Genomic DNA, 22,359 nt, shown 5'->3' with positions numbered 1-22,359 from the left:
ACACACGCACACACGCAGGCGCTCAGCAAAGGAGGTTAAGGTGATCATAATAGACGAGGGTGGGTAGAGGTAGAATTTGCTGAGTGTGGGTAGAAACGTTTGATTTAACTGTTGGTGAATTGAGGACCCGAGTGCCTAGAGGAAGGAGACAGACAGTAAAAACACACCTGCCAAAAGATTACGCAACATACTCCTGCCAACCAGCCGCTTACACCGACTGTGTCACACTATTTCTATCAGTGCCTCTGCCAAATCCATTTTGTACATTTTTAGTTTGTGACCGCTCTTTTTCTGTTGTTGTCTTTGCGCTTGCTGATTACTGCTGTGTTTTGTGCCCGTTTTGTGTGCACCCCCACTCTAATTTCTGTGGACAATAGGATTTTGTTCCAATCCGAGTCTTACAGGAGAGAGAAATATATTTTGAATAACGACACACGCTGGAAATCCCACATCAAAGCTGGAAAAGCGTTTGCCGACATTTGAGCGTTTTGTACTTTGAAGCCTGGAATGTTTGACAGATTTTTAGCGTTCAAACTGTGAGTTCCTGAAAAGCTTAACAGGCACATTAAGACTGACAGGGATTGGACTTCATATCCTTCATTGAAGGTATCGGCAAAACACATATGCAGGCAAACTATTATTGAACATTACATCAATCTGAATGGAGCTTGTGCTTGCTTGCACCTTTTATTTCCAAAATATAATAAACATATTATGTGCTACAGTGAATGTTTTTTCCCATATAAACTAATAGTGAAAAAAATTGCATCTGCCGGCAATGAGTAGCCTTCCACAACTATGCAGCCGCAGAGCGACAAAGACACTGAGAAATGCACCTGGCTGTATCTTGCCTGGGTGAGCTGATGATTTCATTCTTAGCTGTCGACGGTGTCCTTGTGTTCTCCCCTGACATGTTTTCATGTTCTCTACCTTGACCTCATTCTCCGGCGTTTTGATCTGAAGAAAAATCTGCAGACGGATGAAATCTAACCGAGCCCCCGCCCACTCTCCTTCCCCTCTCCTTTCCTTTTCGCCCTTCTGCATCCGTTTCTGATTATATCACCGTCTTACATGATGAGGCCAACTAATTGGTAATTGTGGGTGGGTAGTGGTTAATGTCCCCTCACTTCCAGAAACACGATGAACATTAGATCCTGATGTGAGTTTTATACGGCCTATTGTTGATTTTCCGAGATGTTCTTATTTGACCTGTGAAAGCAAAGAAACTGAGGGATCAAAGAGTATATGAGATACTTTTGTGGCTGCATTGGGAATAATGGAAAACTTATCTCAGGCACTGACTGCACCTACTGGAATGGAAAGGCGTCATATGTTTCATTATGGTGTTGCTCATTCATCGCTACACTCGCCTCTCTTCTCCTTTCGGATACTTTACTTCCTGCTCTTATGTGTTTCCCATCTGTGTGATTGTCTGCCCCGCCCTGATTAGTTTCACCTGTCCTGATTAGCTTCACCTGTTCCCCATTAAGCTTTCCTCCCTGGTGTATTTAGCCTCTCTCTGTGCCAGCGTTCCAGCAATCTTCCTTTCCTGTTTAGTATTCCCGTTTTGTTTTAATCTGTCCTTTGTTTCCCTGGACATTGCTTTTTCTCCTTGCTGGATTTTGGTTGCCTTTTTCCCTGACGGACTACCTGTCTACCAAACACTTTTTGGCAACTAAAGATTCAAGTTCCTTTCCGTGAGTCGTGCATTTGAGTCCTTTTTTTAACCTGTGGTTACTCCAGTCGGTACAAAAGGAAAAGGTGTGACTAAAGTGGAAGATGTCAATGCCTTCTGGGTTTGATGAGAGAAAAAAGCAAAACCTTTACACACCTAGGATTGGAAATAGTAGAAAAGTTGTGGAAGTGGGCTCTGAATTGTCTTCCATGACGTAACTACTGTGCTCACACAACCTGCTGATCCTTATTGGGCCTTTGAGTTAAAAACTGGAAAAATGTCATCAGAATACATAAAAAGTTGGAGGAAAGGTACTTTGATCTCATACAAAACTTAAATATCCCAGTGATATTAAAACTGCAGCTACTGTTTGTCAGTGCTAAATGCAGTTGCTTGTTTAATTAGCTAACGGCTTGAGGAATGCACTTTGTTGTGCCAAAATACTTTACAATGACAAACGCACTGAATCATTATCTCAGCCTCTAATGCCATCTTTGAGAGTGTCTGCAGTGAACATCAAGCCATCATATTTTTGGCGCTGGAGGTTTTCCACTGAATTGTATTTGCTAATCTCCAGTGCCATTGTACATCTGCAGCAAACCAGAATGCATATTTATTGTAACTGTTCAAATTTCTTTTTCTGTAACAGAAAGTGCTCGAAACAGTCAATTCAACAAAAACACACACCGTCCATGCAAAAAGAGCATGGAGGGAGTGAGAAGAAAACAACTTGCTCTCACAGATGCAGTTGAAAAACCTTAGCTTTGAACAGAGAAACATGACCTGTAATGTTAAATGTTCTTTTTTTGTGGAGTATTTTCCAGGCAAAATGTGTCAGAGCCATAGAATGCAAGCTTTCTGTTTGAGGGTAAGAAGTCAGAGGAGGCTGGATGTTTTTCAGTCTGAAAGGTAAATAAATACTCACAGAAAACTGGCCGCCGTTTCCTCCTGAGAGACCCTTATTTAGAATCGCTGCTCCTGTGAAGATGTTTATATGATAAACGCCCAAAATGCTTTTCAATAAGGGTGGAGAAGTTCAAATCCCCGCTTCCTCGACAAATAGTTTAAGGTGCCGGAGGATCTGTGAGTCTTTGTCACAGAGGAGCACGAAAAAACAGTCCTGCAGGCAGAGTGTTCGCACATGTTGACACACAAACACACATTCTTCAGCTTGTCAATGCGTGCCCCCAGCCACCAAGACCTTCCTATCATTCTATTAGTCATTTTCCAAACCTCCCTCCCGTCATCTTCGCTCTCTCTTACTTTGACGAGTCTGGGCCGCTTCTCTCTGATGCTCTGTTCGGCGTCGATGCGACCAAAGACAAACCTGGAAATACCACTCGGGGCCCATAACAATGGTCAACCTGGCGTGACGCCAACATAGGAAATGAATTCTCCTATCAGCTGCAGGTAAAGGAAGAAAGACACTCGAGTTGTGCCAAATGCAGCCTGGCCTTGGTGAGATTGAGGCAGCCCCCCTCACTCTGAGCTTTGGTCCATAAACTTTAATAGCAAACCTCACTGCAGACTAGGTGATAAAAATCAAGGCTCCCTTCACTCACAGTCTGTAAACATGACTTGGTAGCAGGTCCAAAGATTGCATAGCCCTATTCAAATGCACTGATTACTATATAAATTACTGGATGGCTAACTTCAAGCCATCCTGATAGAGTAGCTTTTTAATAGACTTTTCTCTGTGTCAGCAGAGAGGATCGATACATATCATCAAATAATACTCTTATGCAAGTGTTTATTATCAGGCACGCATTAGCTGCTGCTACCCTATCGACCAGCCCGCAGCTCAACAGTGCTAACCTCTATCTACACATACGTGGTTCAACATGAAACACAAAAACAAAAACACAGCAATAGAAAATAAAGTTTATCATTTTATCTCCCACTAAACACATTGCTAAGCTCTACATCCTGTTTGTCACGTCGCTGTTGTCTTGGTTGGGGCATTAGCATGAGTGATATCTCTTGGTGTTTGCATTAGGAAGCATTTCTCAAGCAGATAATAGCTCAACAAGGCCTGTAGGTTTGCACACAGTAGAGTGATGGGCCTCTGTGTAGTTATTTACTTACAAACGTTTTGAGATGGCATGTGTCGGCAATGTTTTGAGAGACAGGGAATTAGCTGGTTGCGGTTCCCTGATGTTAACAGTAGCTCACCCTCAGGGCAATAAGACTATCAGGCAATGCTGCATTATTCCCCTCTCTGTCTCGTGCTCTCAAACACAAACACACACACACACACACACACACACACACACACACACACACACACACACACACACACACACACACACACACACACACACACACACACAGTAATGGTAGCATAATATGCTAGCTCATGCCTGAAGTGGTTGATAGCTCTCTTCTGCAGAGAGCAGAGCTATAGGGGCTGTGAAAGTAAACAGCTCGGATCAAACCAACTCTCAACTCCCTTTGAAGAGTGGGAGACAATTACAGAGATCAATGGTGCAGCCCAGAGGTGGTTAACAGCCAAGACAGGCAGACAGACAGGGATTGATGCCCCGTACGATGGAGAGAGTCTGCTACTCAATGACTCGACTGTTAGGAAGATTCAGCTGTGAGGTATAATGTATACAAAGTGATCCTTCAGGTCACGCCTGAGCTAAAAGAGTTCTGCCCTAGAGCGATAATGCACATGCCTTGCAGCATTTACTGCTTGTTGTGTGAGAGTTTGAAACGATTGTGTGCATTGTGCATCGCAATTCTTTCAAGCCCGAGCAGACAAGTGGTTTTTGTGGGCAGACAGTTAATTCAGCACTATTCCGCCAAAAGATTTGTAGCAATGTGGTGTCTTGATAATTCAAAGAAATACAACAAGTCTTATGCTTTTGTTAAACAATTATAAGAGCCTATTGCTTAATTTCCCTGATTGTGTAAAAAGTTCTCTCTCTCTCTCTCTCTCTCTCTCTCTCTCTCTCTCTCTCTCTCTCTCTCTCTCTCTCTCTCTCTCTCTCTCTCTCTCTCTCTCTCTCTCTCTCTCTCTCTCTCTCTCTCTCTCTCTCTCTCTCTCTCTCTCTCTCTCTCTCTCTCTCTCTCTGTATAGGATGTGAGACTTGTGTAGCTTGAGAGCTCCTGTAAAACGCTCGCTCTTACGGTGACGGTTCCAGAACAAGCTCTCAGCCTCCTTCTTTCCCACGGGACAACTTAAAGCTCCATATAGAATCTATACAGAAACAATTTTAGACAGCTTGTTCCGCTGTGGCTCTGTAAACAAACAACGTACAGGATACAGCGTTTAAAGCGCAAAAGCCTGTAGTTATTTTTGTTCCTCAGAATCAATTAGTTCCCTAAATTACATATTTGTTAGTTCATGTGGAACAACCCAACCAGACAGCCTTTTGAACTTAATTTGAGTGTGTGAAAGTTGAATATGTCCTTGGTGCTTGTGAGATAGAAGATGAATAGCTTCCCAAATTTTTGTTTTTATGGATATGTTTTTTGTTTTCAAGATCAAAATAAATGTGTTTGTAATTACTGGGGAGGTAAAAATGAGACGCTTCTGAGATTCCACCCACTTAAGCTCTGCAGAGGGGAAGTGGTCATAGATGTTTTGTGATTATCATACAATAACACCTGAGCAAACTGAACAAAACAAAGCAGTAGCACGAAGCCTTGTGCTTCACACTCATATACTTTTAAGTCTTCCAGGATAATGCGAGAAGTGGGGGGGGGGGGACCTTGGACTCTGATTGGCCAGGATGTAAAAAAAAAGATAAATACAATTAATTTCAAAAACATATATTAAGACCTTTCTCCCATTAAAAAAAGAGTACAATACTTTGTTGACACTTTGACAAAATTGTATTTTCCCTCAATCTATCTCTTCACAAAGAAATTTGTGTTTGGAGTAAAAAGCTGATTTTTCTTCCGAACATTGACATTGCTTTCTGTGTATTTCTATTATCACCTGCTAAAAATGCAGCCAGGAGAGCTTGTTAACGTCCTGCGCAAAATTGATTTCACCAGCCTCATCACAGGCTCTGCTGTTAAAAAGCAGGGCAGAAAACCTTTCAATGGTCTGTTAATCTGTAATCTGCTTCTTTTCTATTATCTTCTAAGTCAAAATAGGCTAATTTATTTGAGACTATTGGCCGAATGAGGCAGTGGGAATGTTGCCTGCTGTGCTTAAAAAAAAACATCATTGTTAGTCTGTCACTGTTCCAGCTCATGTGTGGCGTTTGTGGTGTTTTTGAGAGCTGTTGTAAATGTGACATCAGCTTTGCATTTGTGTGTTTTTAGCACAATGGTTGAATTCCCAATTTAAGTAAGCTGCTGTACTGAGGATTAATGACGATTATTAAAGTATCTACTATAGGCTACCCTCTGTGTGCTGTCTGTTAGAATGTGCTGGATTTGGACACGTAGGCAGGTACACCATCTGTCGAGTAAGGACTTCTGACCATGATGACCCACCGCTGGTCATTATCTCCATCAACCAACTGTGATGGCAGATTGCTCTACAAGTGGAAATATACTCAGAGATGCTTGGACAGACAGAGGTTTTGCTATGAAAAAGCTGTGTGTGGTTGCTTAAAAACAAATCCTCCAATTTCTAAAACTGAAATGTTGATCTGCAAATACTAAATCTTAATTGAGTACCTTTAGAGATTTACTGCAAATGCATCCACAAATACATGATTATATGTTTACACACATACACACACACAAACTGCTGAGGAAATACTTGCCCGGGGCTTGACACATGCATGTCACACACACACACACACTCTGCAGAAGACTCGACTGGCAAGTGCTACAGTTGCTCGGTTAGCCATGGAAAATAGCAGCCCTGCCAACAAGCATCAGCACTTTCCACCAGTGTCTCTCAAAGGAAACCATTACACTGCAGAAACCCACAGGAAGCCAGGCAGAAAGGGGGATTTCTGGAGCACTTTACTTTAAAAAAAAAAGAAGAAAAACTTACACTAAGCTACTTTCACAGGCAGAAAAAAGATTACAGTCAGCCGAGCGTCTAATTCACCTGTGACCCAGTAATTCATTTGTAATTCATTTGGCTGATAATCTGCTATTGCAGGTAACGCTAACAATTACTGATAGGCTGGGTAGAGGGAGGTGGGGGATGGCAATGGTTTTGGTTGATTGCCACAGGAGATCTTTGATTAAATTCGAAAATGAATAATCAAAATCGTTCCAGACAAATCCCACCTTGACGAGATTAGAGTACGATTGTATAAGGTAAGGTTTGGGAGATGTTACAGCAAAGAGACAGGTCTTCATAGGTGCATCTCAGCATCAAGTGGCTTCCATGAACTCCCAGGCAATTGCCCGTCCACTCATTAATATGCATGTCTGCTGCAAGCTGACGGAACATACTGTGATTTACAGGGACAGAAGTTGATTATGTGAAACAGAACTCGCCAATAGTGTAAAGCGGATTTTTCTATCCAGTGGTCTTCCGAAAAAGAAAGCACAAGCAGTTTTGTTCTTTCCTTCCTTTGTTTAAGGGACATTTTCCTCTTTGATTTTTTTGTTGTCTAGGATAATAAGTGCGTGATAGACAAGGCACTAGAAATACAACATACTTAATTTGATCCTGATGTGTAGCCGAGCTCAAGGCTATATCAGTTTTATAACTATAAATAAATACCCTGTCTCTTTTGTCCCCAGTAAGCCTCCCTTGCAGTAGTTCCTTATAAATAGTTTATTAGTGCACTTCAGTTGTGTAAAGTTGTGGCTTTACACTGGAAAGAAAGGGCATCTCCTCATGGCAGCAGAAGCAGACATCTGTATGTGCTCAGCAGCTTTTTTAAAAAGTAATTAGCTCCTCCACTTAGATTTAGCTGGTTGCTTTTAATGAGCGTGCTCCATTTCAACAACTGCTTTCACGTGTTTTCCATGTTAACCTAGAGTGCACCTCATTTCAAATTGTAAATATTCATCAGCAGGATGAGTCATTCCATGTTAACCCCATTGAGAAACTGTGTGGGGAAACAAAGTAATTATCTGGTGCCTTTCTAAGTACAGTAAAGAGGAGGGAGACACATTTTTGGCCATCAAAAGTGATATGGTGACTGTGACAAAGCACCTCAGCAGCTCAGGCAGAGCTTTGATAACAGCCTCAAACGCTGTCCGACACTCCAGCATGACATGTTGTCTTGTTAACAGCCTGTCCATCGGGGTTTTCACATGCTGTACGAGACATATGTCGTGTTAACCTGACATGGCAGAGTGAGAGCTCAGATGTCAATAAAAATGTTTTAGTGTTTAAACTTTCTATTCTCCAGGGTTGGGGACCATTTATTTCCCCCTCAATTGTCAACTGTCTGGCTCCAGCGCTTTTAACAAGTCTGTGAAAGTTAACAGGATTTTCTTTTTAATAAGAAAAGGCAGACAGAGGAGAGCTTTCAGAACTGCGAGGGCAATCACTCCCTATCTGTACAGCGCTTCATGTTGAGGAAGCACTTTAATTCATTAGAATGTCAAATTTATCTGTGCAAATCCCATTCAGGTTTTGGAGGCCTGCCATCGAATATATACAGTATTCCATTTGAAATCCATAATATGAAAAGCTGTCACAGTTTCTAATAAGGAGGTTGATTTTCAGTCCTCACCAGCAAACCAGACAGAACAACCGCCTCCCCCCCTGAAATCAGTCTAGTTTGATTATAAAGTTGTTTTGATTTATTTAATACAACTTTCCATGGAACAGGTTTCTACTGATCAATATTGTCTCAGGCTGTTCTGCTAGAGTACAAACACTTAAAATTAAATCCTCAACTAGAAGCAAACACGCGTTTAATTTCTGTCAAAGTGAGAGCTTTACAAGTAGGTGGAAAGATGCAAGGCAAAAATAGGAAAGAGTTTATTTCCTTCTCTCCTGCTGGTTGTCATATCCTCTCACAATCGCTCGTAATGAGGCATAAGAGAGCTGAAGTCATTGGCCAGGGTAATGACAACCGCATAAAAAACAATAACAGAGGCTCAGTAATCAAGAGAATAATTAGCAAGACTGGCAAGTCACAAAATTTAACACGGAAGAAAAGTGTTATGAAAAGAGATTTCTGAAGACATATTGTGCTGCTTGTAGATTAAAAAGTGATGCACTTGCTGGGTTTAGGGAGGGTAACTGGAAGTTCACACAAGTGTAATTGTGCAATCCATCAAATGCATTCTATGTTGCCTGCCTGGGTGGGGTGGGGGATTATATGCACATAAATGAGCATAATTTATGACTGGTTGGACTGTTAGAGAGTGAAAGTGGCAAAAGTGTTCCTCATATGTACAGTACATCACTTCATCAACACTGGATATACAGCACGTCTCTGCAGATATTTGCAGTAACCAAAAACCTAAGAAAGCACACAAACACACACACATTCAAACTCCAGTCAGGTAGGATTTTTGAAATTTCACGGTAATTCAAGCTGTCACTCGCTGTTCCGTCGGCATCGACAGAATTGAAACTTTTTCACCATCCATGCTGCTCAATCAGCTTAGCTTTGAATGACAGATGTCAACCTTTTCCCAAACATTTCACAAGCTTCCTATTGCCTCAAACAGCTAGCGAATCAAGTGCGTTACCGTGTGGCTGTGTTCAGTGTTTAGTGTAGGGTTTGATCAACTAAAGTAAAGAGCTGTCAAAATGTACAATCGGCACAGAAGTAACATCATTGCCATTGATCAAAGTTAGAGCCATATTTCCTTTTTAATTATATTTGTGGCAGTTATATGACACATTGACGTGTCACTATACGATTCTCCAGGAAAGTACAGAAATGTTATCTACCATTAAGCTCTTTGCTGTGCACCTATCAGAGCATTAGACAAAACACAACTGCAGAACAGTAGAATAGAATTTTAGACTTCTTAGTGCTAAAGTAACAGTTCTAGGCGAAGGAGCGATGGGTAAGGGTGTTGGTCATACAGACAGGGGTCAGTAGTTCATGACTACTTTTAAGAGCTGAGATGCCACTCCTGAATTTGTACTTTTCAGCATTTGTGACATTGGCTGACATTGGCGCAATGATAGTGGGGGAAGCAAAGTGGCCATCAGACCAGAGACAGTCCTTATCTTAGGACTGCTGCTCTCATAGGTTATCGCCGCGCAGCTGTCCACCCAATCACCACTAAGACCTTTTTGAGATTGGTTCTTGTAAATGTGTATTACTGTGTGTGTGGGTGTGTGTGTTTGTGCATGTGTGTGTGTGTGTGTTATACGTATGTGCATGTGTGTGTCCTCCAGCTTTCCCTCACCGTCTGTCTGCGTCTATTTCTCCCCATGCTCTCTCTTTCTCCCTCTCTGGCAGTAAACTCATACACTTACAGAAAATTCCCACCACATTGACACTCATCCAGCTAAAAGCAATGGGCTATGCCAAAAATATGTCAAGTCACCCCCTTTTACACATCATGATTATTGACAGGGCAGGATTAACTGAGGCCGGGATTCTCCATACTTCAGCAGTTCATAATTGGAGCGACAATTCACCGTGGAACAGTCGCTGCTCAAACCGCCTCCTGAGATGTGGCTAATATCTGCCAGTCAAACAATCCTCAAACCAGGGAGAAGCCAGAATAATGGAACCGGCAGTGATCCCAACCATGCTACATCAGCCCGTGTCTAACATGGCCTGTGGAATGATAGGGATCTTGCGTGGTTCTTTGCCATGTCAAAACAATTCATATCAAGCTATATCAAGCGAGAACAGATGAATATGGAGTATCCTCGCAATACCAATCTTATTTTTAGTTTTGGCATGAGATCCTTCATGTGTTACAACACCATAGGTGCTGGTGGGTGGATTTATAAAGAATGTACAGTCCTTTCAACCTGTACTTGTAGCCTGCACCATCCATTGTACACTTTCAGAAGCAGCAATCATATAATGCAGCATCTGGGCATGCAAGGTGTTCTCCAGAATGAATGGTTATACCGTAGCTGTTTTCTGAAATGGAGGGTGGTAAGTGCATCCTGTATAGTCATAAAGCTGAGCCTCCATTTCTATGTGTGACCTCTTGTGGAGTGACAACACAAAATGATATTCTAGAAGGAGTTTGTTTGGGAAAGTGCTTTAGTGAATTTAGTACATTTTTTAGTAGTATTTTTAAGCTTTAAATGACCTTGTACGCTACCTCTCAGTCAGTCAGTATTAATGATAAAATATGATAATTGATGATGATAACTTGATTCACCTCGTCTCCAAACTCCCAAAGCTCATTACTGGAGCATTGTAGATACAAAATCAAGCATTGTTCTTCGACAGCAGGGTCAATTTCATACCTCTAAGTAGACACTGATTTTGATGGATAGTTTTGGAGAAAGGTGACCTTTCTTTCCAAAGCAGTCTGGAAATTTTAACCAATCAGAGCTCAGCGAGTGGTGAGTTCATCTAATCAGGCTTAAAAAACATTCACGTCGACGTCCAAGTGAAGGAGCAAGCTGTCAATCACCTAGTACACATCTTACATGAAATTTCTCGAGCATATGAATCCATGATCAAAGTAAGCGAATCAATAGTTGCGGGATGACTTTGACAGGTGCACGGACTAATCTGTGTGATTCTCTTACAGACAAACCTGTATCATATCAATGATAGACATAGATACAATATGCAACAGCTGAGAGATAATCAAAGGCATTCAAAAAGGCATAATGAAATATGTTTGGAAGTTAAAGAACGATCACTAAACCAAGGTTTTGATGGAAGACATCGTTGATCGGAAAGAATTCTTCAGTTGAAATTAATGTGGGAAACCGTGGCAGTAATAATCACTAAGACAGTGAAGCCCAGTGGTGGTGCACTCTTAAAAAGAGGACTTAATTGAAGACTGGGACTCCCTGACCTCAATTACAGAGAGTACCTGTCTTCAGGGACAGTCTTAGTGCAGCACTGTAAACAGCAGTGAGGTGGTGTCTTAACCCTCCCCTTGTTATTCTCCAGGTAGATGTTTGAAGAATGTATCGGATATCTGAAGTGGTTTCAATTTGAAAAAATCCCTTTTCCAATGCTTCTCATTGCAACCCCAATCAGAGTTTCTCGCTGTGTGTGTGTGTGTATGGGTGTGTGGCAAATAGGCACAAAATCTCTGATGGAACTTTGATCGGTTATTTTCCGCTGCCCTCTTAAGCTATCCTTTTACCACAGATGATGATAATGTGTGTGTGCATGCATGTATGAGTGTGCGTGTACATGTCAATCAGCATGCTCATGATGGGCAGAGGAATAAATTGCCATTATAGTAAAAACCCCTCTGCTAGTGTTTTATTTGACTGAATACATTTTACGGCGGCTTTATGGAAATGTCTGGACAAGCTCCATTTTCCTGTTTTAGTCAGATGAGGCCTTGTGTTTGTCGCACTACAATGCATATCAGAGAGACCAATCCAAATTCCTCACCATGGCCAGTAACAGGAATGCAAACTGAAAAGTGCATTACACTTTCATTCTAGATTGCAGTGAGCAGAGGCAGGATAAATGATGCTGTGATTAGAGAGAAGAGCTCTTCCAGAGGCAGCTGTCCTATTCCTTTACACCACGAGAACGCTCAGTAATAGGTTTGCACTGACAACAACCACAGGTCTGTCATTAGCAGGGTGTCTTCAAACCTCTTCACAGAGGTAAGTGAGCACAAACACGATGCCCCCAGTGCACACAAATAATGTTATTTACCTCTTTCATATGCTTTTAGCTGCAGGCTCTCTCTTATCTCACCTCACTCTGCCTCTGAGCTTTGATTTCTGATTAAGTTTGAGCAGAATGACAGGCGACTGAGATTCACTCCAAGGACCATCAATAGTCTGACCTCATTGTTCACACTAATGCCAAACAGAAGCACTACTACCTGCTCTCTAATGGACAGAATATTACTGTGCTCCTCTCTAGTGTATATTGTAAATATTATTATAACTACATCTTATTATTTTCTTCTTGACCACAAGATGCAGTGAATTAGTTAGACTGTATGTCTGTTTATCTTTGTTTCGATCAATATGTATAATGATTTCCTTGAATATAAGATATAGTTTTCAGATTTTACAGGAATTTTACACAGAGATCATTTTGAGCTGAAAGCACAGACATAATTTGGCGTGTTGTGGTCCTGGGGGAACCGCAAACCAACTGGAAAGCTTCACATGTTACAATTTGAATTTTTAAATGTGTTATTGTGACATTAACATTATCTGTCATTATGTGCAGTGCAAATACATTACTTATCCATCAAAATACACACGCAATAACTTTACAACGTGGTGTGAAGTTGATTCGGTGAAAGGATGCATTATAAAGCTATTTGTGAGAGGAATGCTTCTGGTTTGATAGTGCTGCTGCATTATGACATGCAACCATATTGCCACCACTTTTATTGCTTTTTGCACAGTGTCATGATCAAAGTAATAGCTTTGAAATGAAGAAAATCATCATGTGTCTCTGTTTAATATATATGGCACGTTTCATAAATGCAATGTATAATAGATGATGCATGTGATGCCATGGATGCATTATGAACTCAATCCATCCAAACATTCATTCCAAACAACTCGGCTGCTTCAGCTTCAGTCTTGTGGCATTTGGAGAGTTGAACCATTGGATCAAAGATTTTACTTTTAAATGCAGAAAAATCTATGATTCAGTAATCAAAATGGGAGCTGAAAGTAAATGTTCGGCTTCTGGGAGTCTTTGATGGGAGAGTTGCAGGTAAGCCATCAGTGACAAAGTAAAGCCTGTCTTGCTTTGAGTGCTCGGGCTTGAGGGGGGATCGCTTACACCTGAGTGATAACCCAGTCATACTCCTCCTCACACCTCCACAGCTTCACTCCCTCACTTATCGTTCTCTCAGCTCTGTTCGTGTTCTCAATTATTCATGGCCATGCATCCAGTGTCATCTCAGAATATCTAACTGGGAAGCTTAAGGCAGAGGGAAATCATACTGCTATGAAATTCTGGTCCCGTTCGAATGTTAAAACAGTCATCTATAAACCTCGCTCCACCAGTTTCCTCCCCCTCGTCGTATCTGTTTGGTTCCCTTCATGTTTTCTCTCCAAAACTATTCTGGTGAATAGACAGCGTGACACAAATTGCCAAGCTATTTCTCGTGGTTTACCATGTGCATTTGCCTGCTATTGTATTAAATCAGCAAGTAGCACAACTTCTGGTACACAACCCGAAACTGCTAATTTGTAAAACATACATACAAGCACAACTAACTGCCCTCATGCTCCTACTCAAAAAATGCAAAATTAAATGACTGGGGGTTGGCTTAGCGATTCCCGATTTGCCACTTAAGCTGCTGGGGGCTGATGCAATGTGCCTGCTCGTGTTCAGGGTCATGCCTGTGTCACTTAAAGACTCTCTAATGAGACCCAGACAAACAGTGTGCCCAGCTGAGCGGAACCGAAACTCTGCAAGCTAACCCCAGCGTGAGGCCACTGGTGCCCGAGGAAAAAGAGGAAAGAAGGATCCGCGGCTATTGCAAGGCCACTATATGGGGTTTAATGAGAGGCAGGGAAATTTTCGCAAAATGCTTAAGAAAAGACAAGATTCGAGCCATTTTTTGTACATTTTTCTAATGGTTAAAAAATCATGTTTTGTGGTCTGAGCCAGCGGGGAAAGTGGAGATGAAAGGTACGAGTGAAGAATCTGAAAGTATCAGTGGGGCCGGTCCTGTTTGGCTCAGCTTCCAGCTTTAAGCTCGAAAATCCAACCAGGGTCAAATGTAGTGTGTGTCTGTGTGTAAGTGTGTAGCTTTGACACATTGACTAGAGCTAGTGAGGAACATCATCAAAGACACACAGAGATATTTAATTTCTTACTTACTTCTGAAATGTGTCTAAATTTGTGTTTTGAGAAAAGGCCAACACAATTTCGAGTGAGTGCATAGATAGCGTCTGTACATTACAGGATATTATAGATCCAGCACACACCTTAGAATACACTACTGCCTTTCTTCTGGGATTATATTTCAAGACTGACTTGCGAGGCAGTAAAATAGAATTCATTTTGACATAAAAGTTAATGCTGCTATACAGACACAATTGTCCTGACAGAAGGTGTGTTATATGATCAAACTCAAATAAGCATTAACATCACTGTCTGCCCTTTTATACATAAGTAGAGATAACCTATGGCTATCTATTTCACACAGTTTTATTGTAATGTGATGTGCCATTTGACAGTGTCAGATGAGTGGATTACATCTGCATACTTTAGATTATCAACCGCCTTGAGATTGAGAATGATCTTGCCGCTTAATGTTACAAAGAAAAAAATACTAACCAGTGCTATAATGGATACCTTACTCATCATAAAGCTGGTGGTAAGTTATGCTAAATTAAGATCTTAGCATGCAGGGTTGAGTGGGCTGTGTGATTGAGACCAAGCACACACCCACAGTGCAGAGAGCCTCTTATAAAGTCTGCCTAAAATGTCTGAATCAGAGGGCTCAGCCCATTCAGGATTCTATGTCTGGCTCTCTTTCCCATTCCCACTGATGTGCCTGCTGGTATTCCCAAAGGATGAATGCCAAAGTGCCTGGCTGCTATGCTCAGATGCTCATCGAAGGCTGCACACCCTTTTCCCTCAGAACTCAGGGCAGAGATCCTGGGCTGAGACTGATTCACATGGATGATTAATAAGATCATGTGGTAATTCACTGCCACCTACAATTGACCACACACATCTTGGCACCTCGGAATCCCACGGATCAATGTATACATACTTAGATTCTGCTGTGGATTTCTCCAAGCTTTTCTTGTTCATCCCCTGAGCAGTTTACAGCTCGATGAACTACACAGATCCAACATTTTACTGGGGGAAAAGCATCATGTTTGACTTTCAAAATTCATATCCATACTTTGATCTTTTCTCACTCTGGGTTTTCAACATGGGAACATACAACAAACATGCACACACGCACACACACACACACACAGTGCAAAGCAGAAGCTGTTTACTCACTGATTCCTGGCTCTTGGCCTTTGCATCATATACAGTTAGCTTCACTAGAGTCTCTGGGCTAGCAGGATACTCTGGAGGGAAGGTTACCCCCGTCAGAAACAGCGGGTCTCTGTTCGCCTGTCAGAGAGAGAGAGAGAGAGAGAGAGAAAACCAGGGGGAAAAAACGTGAGATGGTGTGTTTGTGTGTGTGTGTGAGAGTGAAAGCGTGTGTAGCATGTGTGTGCGGCAATATCCTCGCCATTTGTATTTGAACTGCAACACAGATGTTCAGGAAAAAAGTTGGAAGCCAGAGGCAGAGAAGGTGGATGAATGAGCCAACAGCTGGGCACTGGCTGGCCTCCCCTGCTGCTTCTCTTGGGTACAAAGAAGGGAAAGATAGTGCTTTTTCCTGGTGGGTCAACCTGGAGCTTTGGCATAAACTGAGCTTCCCAAATGAGTCAAAGAGCCAGGGGTAACAAATGGTGACAGGTGGTTTGGCACAGAGTTTGGGTGGCAGTGGGATTAAAACTGTCACAGAAACCAGGGCGAGGACGTCAAACATTCCAAAGGGCTGCTTGGCGTTCACTTAATATTCTCTCATTCATTCCTTCCTCGGGATCACTGCACCCAATGACCAAAGTTTTGTAGCTTTCAAATGCCAGGTCTTGTAATGGTACAGATTTTTCTAATTACGCAGCGTTTTCTACCTTAACAAGGCTGTCGCGATGGCATTTATATTTAAAAGCCAACTGTCGCAGCGCTCGTGGGGGGAGAAATTGTTTCCCAATCAGGGCCATTGTCCTCATTGCTAAAAGATAAAACAAATACGCTGCAATCAATTCAAGAGGTAAGATGAATTAGTTTGCAATTTCGTGTTGCCAATGTGAGAAAACTCAAAGTGTTTACATTCAAGACATCCTCTTCCTGTGCCCGTGTCTCGAATGGGCGTCTCTGGAACGCAGCCTCCTGGGACCAAGTGGCCTGGGTGTGGTAATGAGACTGATACAGACAGACTGGCCGACGTGCTTGTTAATCCTTTACGGTCACACCCTTCACGCAAAAACCCTGCAGCAAAGTTACATGCTGATAATTGTGACTGAGAAGAATCAACATGTTTGCATACATGTAAAAAGTTTGAAAATTAAATGCAATATATATATATATATATATATTCTTAAAAGAGACTGTAAATCAATTTGCACAGGTATGTAAACCACCTCGCATGTATTTCCTCCGCTGTCCTACTCTCTATGTATACATCTTACACACACTTTACTTACACATTTAATGGCTGTACGTTCTGATTCATGTGTGCATGTAAATGTATTGAATGATCACTCTAACAGTGGCAACTACCAGCTGAATCAGATTATCTGCAGCTAGGGTAAGACTAGCAGAATTAAATGTAGCAGTGACCGTACGCGTACGGAACACAACCTCTCCTCCTCGCTGCACCACTAACCCCTTTGATCCTCCAGCGATTGTCTAAGCGCTGACAAAGAGCAAATAAAATAACTCTGCAGCCTCTTGTGTCAGCCTCTCCAGAAAGCACTAACACAATCTTTGATCCCCAGCGCTTTCCAACCCCTCAGCTATAGAGCGCCGTAGAGTGTATAGTAACATGCTTAAGACATAGCCTTGTTCTACAGTATACACTAAGTGAAATCACAGTGGGACCAATGATCTGCCTTGACCTCAGTGCAAACAGGGATGTACATCAGAACTGTACACCAACTAGAAGACAGACAGACCATTATATAAAAGAATGAGCACACACACACACACACACACACACACACACACACACACACACAACTAACCCACTACACCTCACTTGCTGGCAAAATGAATAGGACTGATTCAGACTTACCAGCATGCTTGGCAGCCTCAGCCGCAGCTGAATCTTCTTGGCAACACTGTCAGGTTGAGATGAGCTAAAGTGGTAAGTCTGTCCCCATTTACACAGAGAAGTAAGCCAGTCACACGAGTGGTCAACATATGCTATGGGAGACAGCTGCCCCTCTCTTGTCTTTTTGTCAGTTTGGGTTGCAAACTCAAGTCGATTGGCCAATTTGGGCCATTAGAGGGTGTGTGTGTTTGTGTGTGGTTAGGGTGGGGTGGAGGGTAGGGTAGGAGCATACTGGTCTGTCTGCCTACATGCACAAACGCAAACAGACTAGACTTATTGGACTTGTTCCAAGCAAGGGGCACTTCACTCGACTAGCATGACATCAAAAGCCCCGGCTAGGCATGAAGTCAAATCCCCTTGAGAGTTCTGCCAATCCTGCCTGAATGTTTTTAGAATGGGATTCCCGAAACAAACACATGTAGCGTTAAGCAGAAATGACTTCTTCTTATGTTAATTTCATTTGATATATCACAATAAAAATAACTTTTCTTAAGCAGTGACAGTCTAATCAAGACACACATCCCACTGAGGCACTTCACTGCTCTCACATTCTCCATAAGTAACCCCTGTCAGAGAAGAGAGAGCTCTGCAGCAGCTGGCATAATCCATCATTTATCTTAGCCTTATATCATATACCATGGAGCCCAGATAAGACACCTTTCACATGAATAGGGCTATTGTCAAAGCTTTTAGGCGGCCAGACAGTCACAGAAACGCCAATCAGTGTCCAGCAAAGCCGGTGCCAACTGCTGAGAGCAGGCATCCTGTGAATGTGACAAACAGGAGAGCGCAAGTGGTAGCCAGGCTGTCTTCAAGTTCAGACTACACAGTGGGGCTTTTCAGACCACACACACACACACACACACACACACACACACACACACACACACACACACACACACACACACACACACACACACACACACACACACACACACACACACACACACACACACACACACACACACACACACACCTTTGGCCAGATAGGTTAATGAACAGCTGCTGCAGTACATGTTGCCACTGACAACTCTAAAAGAGACAATGTAGTAACCAATAAGCTACTGGTTACTGATGTACTGAAAAAAAGCCACAAGCAACACAGAAATGTTGAGCTCTTCCCAAAGTGCAGTTTCATAAACTGCGATGATGCAGGTAATGAGAAAGAAATACTTTCTGAAGGTTGCTGCTATTTCTAAGTCAAAAAATAATACATGTTTTATTAATATGATTTACATTCATGCAACACATTAAATATGTTGTGGCTATTTAATAGCAGATAAGTCTTAGAGTCTTAGACTCCACCAACTATTTAAATCTTGCATGGAAAACACAAATCAGATTATGTGAAACACTTCTTATTGTCAATGCCTGCAAATCCCTCTTTTAAAATCACACAGAATGTGCACGTACCCTGTTTTTGTGAAGCCGAAAGCAGTCCATATCCTCAGATCCTGCTCCAAATCCTGAACATTATGGCTATGAAATCAAAACTCCAGCGGCACTGAGAGTATCTGCACGGCTGGCTGAGCCAGCATACAGTATCCCACCACATCCTGTGTTTCCGCACGCGCACACACACACACACACACACACACACACACACACACACACACACACACACACACACACACACACACACACACACACACACACACACACACACACACACACACACACACACACACACACACACACACACGTACAAACACACACAGACTGTTGCTCTCTTGAGAAAACTGAAGGAAAAGGGGCTGAAATGCGGAGTGCTGAATGAGTCCGTTATGCTAATTCAGCTGTACTGTATTAGCAAGAAAATAAGCCAGACTTTATTTATTTCATGAGATTTTCCCTCATGTGGGGAAAATATTCAAGGGACTCTGTGTATGTGTCTGTGGTGTGTGTTCATGTGTGTAAGTGGGTGTTCCATACTGGGATAGGGGGCAGCTGTTGCCACCCAAAAAACACTTGTGGCTGTTGCCTTGGCAATGACACTGTCACAGTGGTGGTAATAAAAGAAGCATTTAAAGAGTTCAAAGAGCACAAAGACTTACTCTCACTGTTGAGCCTGCACATAATTAAACACTCATACTGTACACACAAGCATACACAAACAAGCATACACAAACTAAAGGGAAAGCTATGCAGGCACGCACGCACGCACGCACGCACACACACACACACACACACACACACACACACACACACACACACACACACACACACACACACACACACACACACACACACACACACACACACACACACACACACACACACACACACACGTATAGATTCAATGACTCAGCTGTCACAGGAAACAGAAAGTGAATGTCCATTGTCTGTTCCAGCTCATTGATTCAGGTAGAAAGGTTGAAGAAAAAAAGAAGACAGGCATGGATGGAAGCCCAGTGACCCAGAGCAGGAAAACAACAAATATCAAATGCCATATAGGGGGAGGGAAGACGTGTGTGTGTGTGTGTGTGTGTGTGTGTGTGTGTGTGTGTGTGTGTGTGTGTGTGTGTGTGTGTGTGTGTGTGTGTGTTGTTGTGCCTTACCTCTACTATCTCTGTGGATGTGTGAGAGATGAGGTGCTGTTTGTGGGGGTCTATGACAGCCACCTGGACCAAAGCATTGGGCTTCCTGTCTCTGCCCGAGACCACCAGATCACTGCAGGCTGCAGAGGGGGAAGAGAGGAGCGGTGGATGGAGAGATTACCAGACAAGAGGGAAACAGGGAGGGGGAAGAAGCGTGAGAAGCAGAAATTGTGATGAGAAAAGGAAGAGATTAATCCTTACAAAATATTCGACACGTGGTGAATAAACATAGGAACAGAAGGAACACAAATCTTTACTTTACTACTTTACGACAATAAATGCATACATTTTTATTTTTGCCTCTAACACATCAGCTTTACTCATTTGACTCATTTTCAGCTCTTCACACTGTCCTGTCGGGCCTCCGAGGGCAGGAAAGCCCACAATTCCTCTATAGGAAGCTGACATTTCCTGATTATGGATTGAAGCGTTAACAGGTCGACACACTGAACTGCTGAGTCTGTCACTGATGAGTCCTCAGAAACAGGGAGGGGCCTAACAAAGTGTTCCTTTAAGTTACGCTGCAGTGTTTTCATGCCTGTTATCATTTAAATAATGCTGCATTGTTTTCATCAGCTAGTAGCGTTTACTGGTGCAGAACACATTCCTGCCACCGACTATGAATATGTGGAGTTGGACTTGCCCAAAGGATATTAAAAAAACAAATATTCCGCATATCAAAAAACAGATTAATAATGAATGAATGTATTCTGTGTATTCTGTTGCCATATGTCCCGCTTCGCATTTGCATTAGCTCATTTCCCAGGCTGACAGAGTTGCTGATGGAGTGTGAAATACAAAAACTATTTAAGTGGACCTGTTCACTGAAGCGTTGCTCTATAGCGCTACTAGTGGTCAATCAGAACAAACCGTCTCAGCTGATATTTATTCTAATTAATTACAGTTTTCTAGCACAATCCACATTTACACTACATTAAATTAGATTAATGCTAAGTCTGCATTGAAAGAACTTACATTTAGATCTGTTTTAGAGCTTGGAAAGCTGTAATGCGACTGTAAAGCTGTAAAGCAAGAAAATGCACTGCGTGTCACAGCTAAACTTAGAATGGCTTTAATGAGTCCTAAAGTGTTTTGTGTAATATCCACGGAGAGTGTGTCAGTATGAACAAGCTTGGCAGGAAGGCTTGGGCAGGATTTGGAAAACCTCTCTTCAACCCCAGCACGAACAAAATACTGAAGTTTGAATCCCCTGCGCAGCAGAGAAGGCGGCACAGGCTCGATTCACCCAAGTTAGTCACTGCATGACACTCGCCGAAAGTTATGATTTTGGACTCACAAAGCCTGCAGAACTTCTCAGCATGAGTGAGTGTTTCTTTAACAGCTACAAAACCTTGCAATGGGGAAAAAAATCCTTTCTTTTGGTGAGATTATTCACAATGTTGGATTTGTCTGGTTTCACATCAGGGCTTTATCCATTAAAGGACGGCGTATGGTGCTGGTTCTAAGCACTAATGAACAACACTTGAGGACAATAATGGCAGATTTTAGCTCGGCGGCATCTTTGGGTCCCGTCCAAGGGGGGGCATTGTATCGATCCTGCGCTATTCTGGCAAGTAGGCAACAATTGATCTGCTCGCAATGCCTGTTTCACACGTTACTCTACTCTGCAAAACATCTGATTAATAACAGTCGAGGTGGGAAAATGCTGTTTAGAACCAGCTAGGGTAGATGATTTCTTTTCAGGTATGTGCAGTTGCATTTCTTGATGAGTTGTTATTTTATAAGCTGGCAAAAAGCAACTAGAGATGAAAAGGGTCTGTGGGAGGTATTTCGAGAGAGTGAACAGCAACAATGAAGTTGACAAAAGATAAGACCATCGGGGCATCAAACACTGTGTGCCATGTAGACCTTTTTCTTTAGCTTGGAGAGTTTTTTTTTTGACAACCTTTGATGTGGGAGATGAGGAGACGACACCACGCCGCACAGGAGAATGTCTACAGGCGCACAGAAGAGAGCCGACGTGAAACTGTAGAAGACGAATCTTCGCAAATAGTTTGACCTTCCTCGTGAGACGGACAGACACACATACACAATAGCCCGCGCACACAATCACACACAACCACACTGTTGTTCGTCTGTTGTGAAATCAAGACGGAACAATGCATTTTACTGCAGCTCTAGCATACTGATTGCACTGTCAAGGTGAATGTCTCAACCTTCACATTCTTTCAAACAGCAGCACAAACAAAGCTGTGATAAAAATATGTTTTTTTTGTCTCACCG

General features: G+C 42.4%; 1 protein-coding gene across 6 annotated transcripts in view; it reads right to left on the bottom strand.

The window, feature by feature from the left end:
- inpp4b (inositol polyphosphate-4-phosphatase type II B) overlaps positions 1-22,359 on the bottom strand; it is a 104,401-nt gene that overhangs the window by 68,012 nt on the left and 14,030 nt on the right. For 2 of the 6 annotated variants that reach the window (XM_076147813.1, XM_076147805.1), the window contains exons 3-4: positions 20,077-20,195; positions 15,631-15,747 (exon numbers count right to left, since the gene is read on the bottom strand). In XM_076147813.1, coding sequence (XP_076003928.1) covers positions 15,631-15,747; positions 20,077-20,195 — 236 coding nt within the window. Of the gene's footprint in view, positions 1-851; positions 942-2,600; positions 2,835-15,630; positions 15,748-17,479; positions 17,627-18,931; positions 19,002-20,076; positions 20,196-22,359 lie in introns of those variants that run through there. The other 4 variants (XM_076147806.1, XM_076147807.1, XM_076147808.1 and 1 more) reach the window with 4 other exon arrangements.

The sequence above is a fragment of the Genypterus blacodes genome, unplaced genomic scaffold (genome assembly GCF_046128005.1).
Source record: "Genypterus blacodes isolate CSIRO-AG114 ecotype Tasmania unplaced genomic scaffold, CSIRO-AGI_Gbla_v1 ptg000039l_1, whole genome shotgun sequence".
Classification (NCBI taxonomy): Eukaryota; Metazoa; Chordata; class Actinopteri; order Ophidiiformes; family Ophidiidae; genus Genypterus; species Genypterus blacodes.
This window is presented reverse-complemented; position numbering and strand designations above follow the sequence as displayed.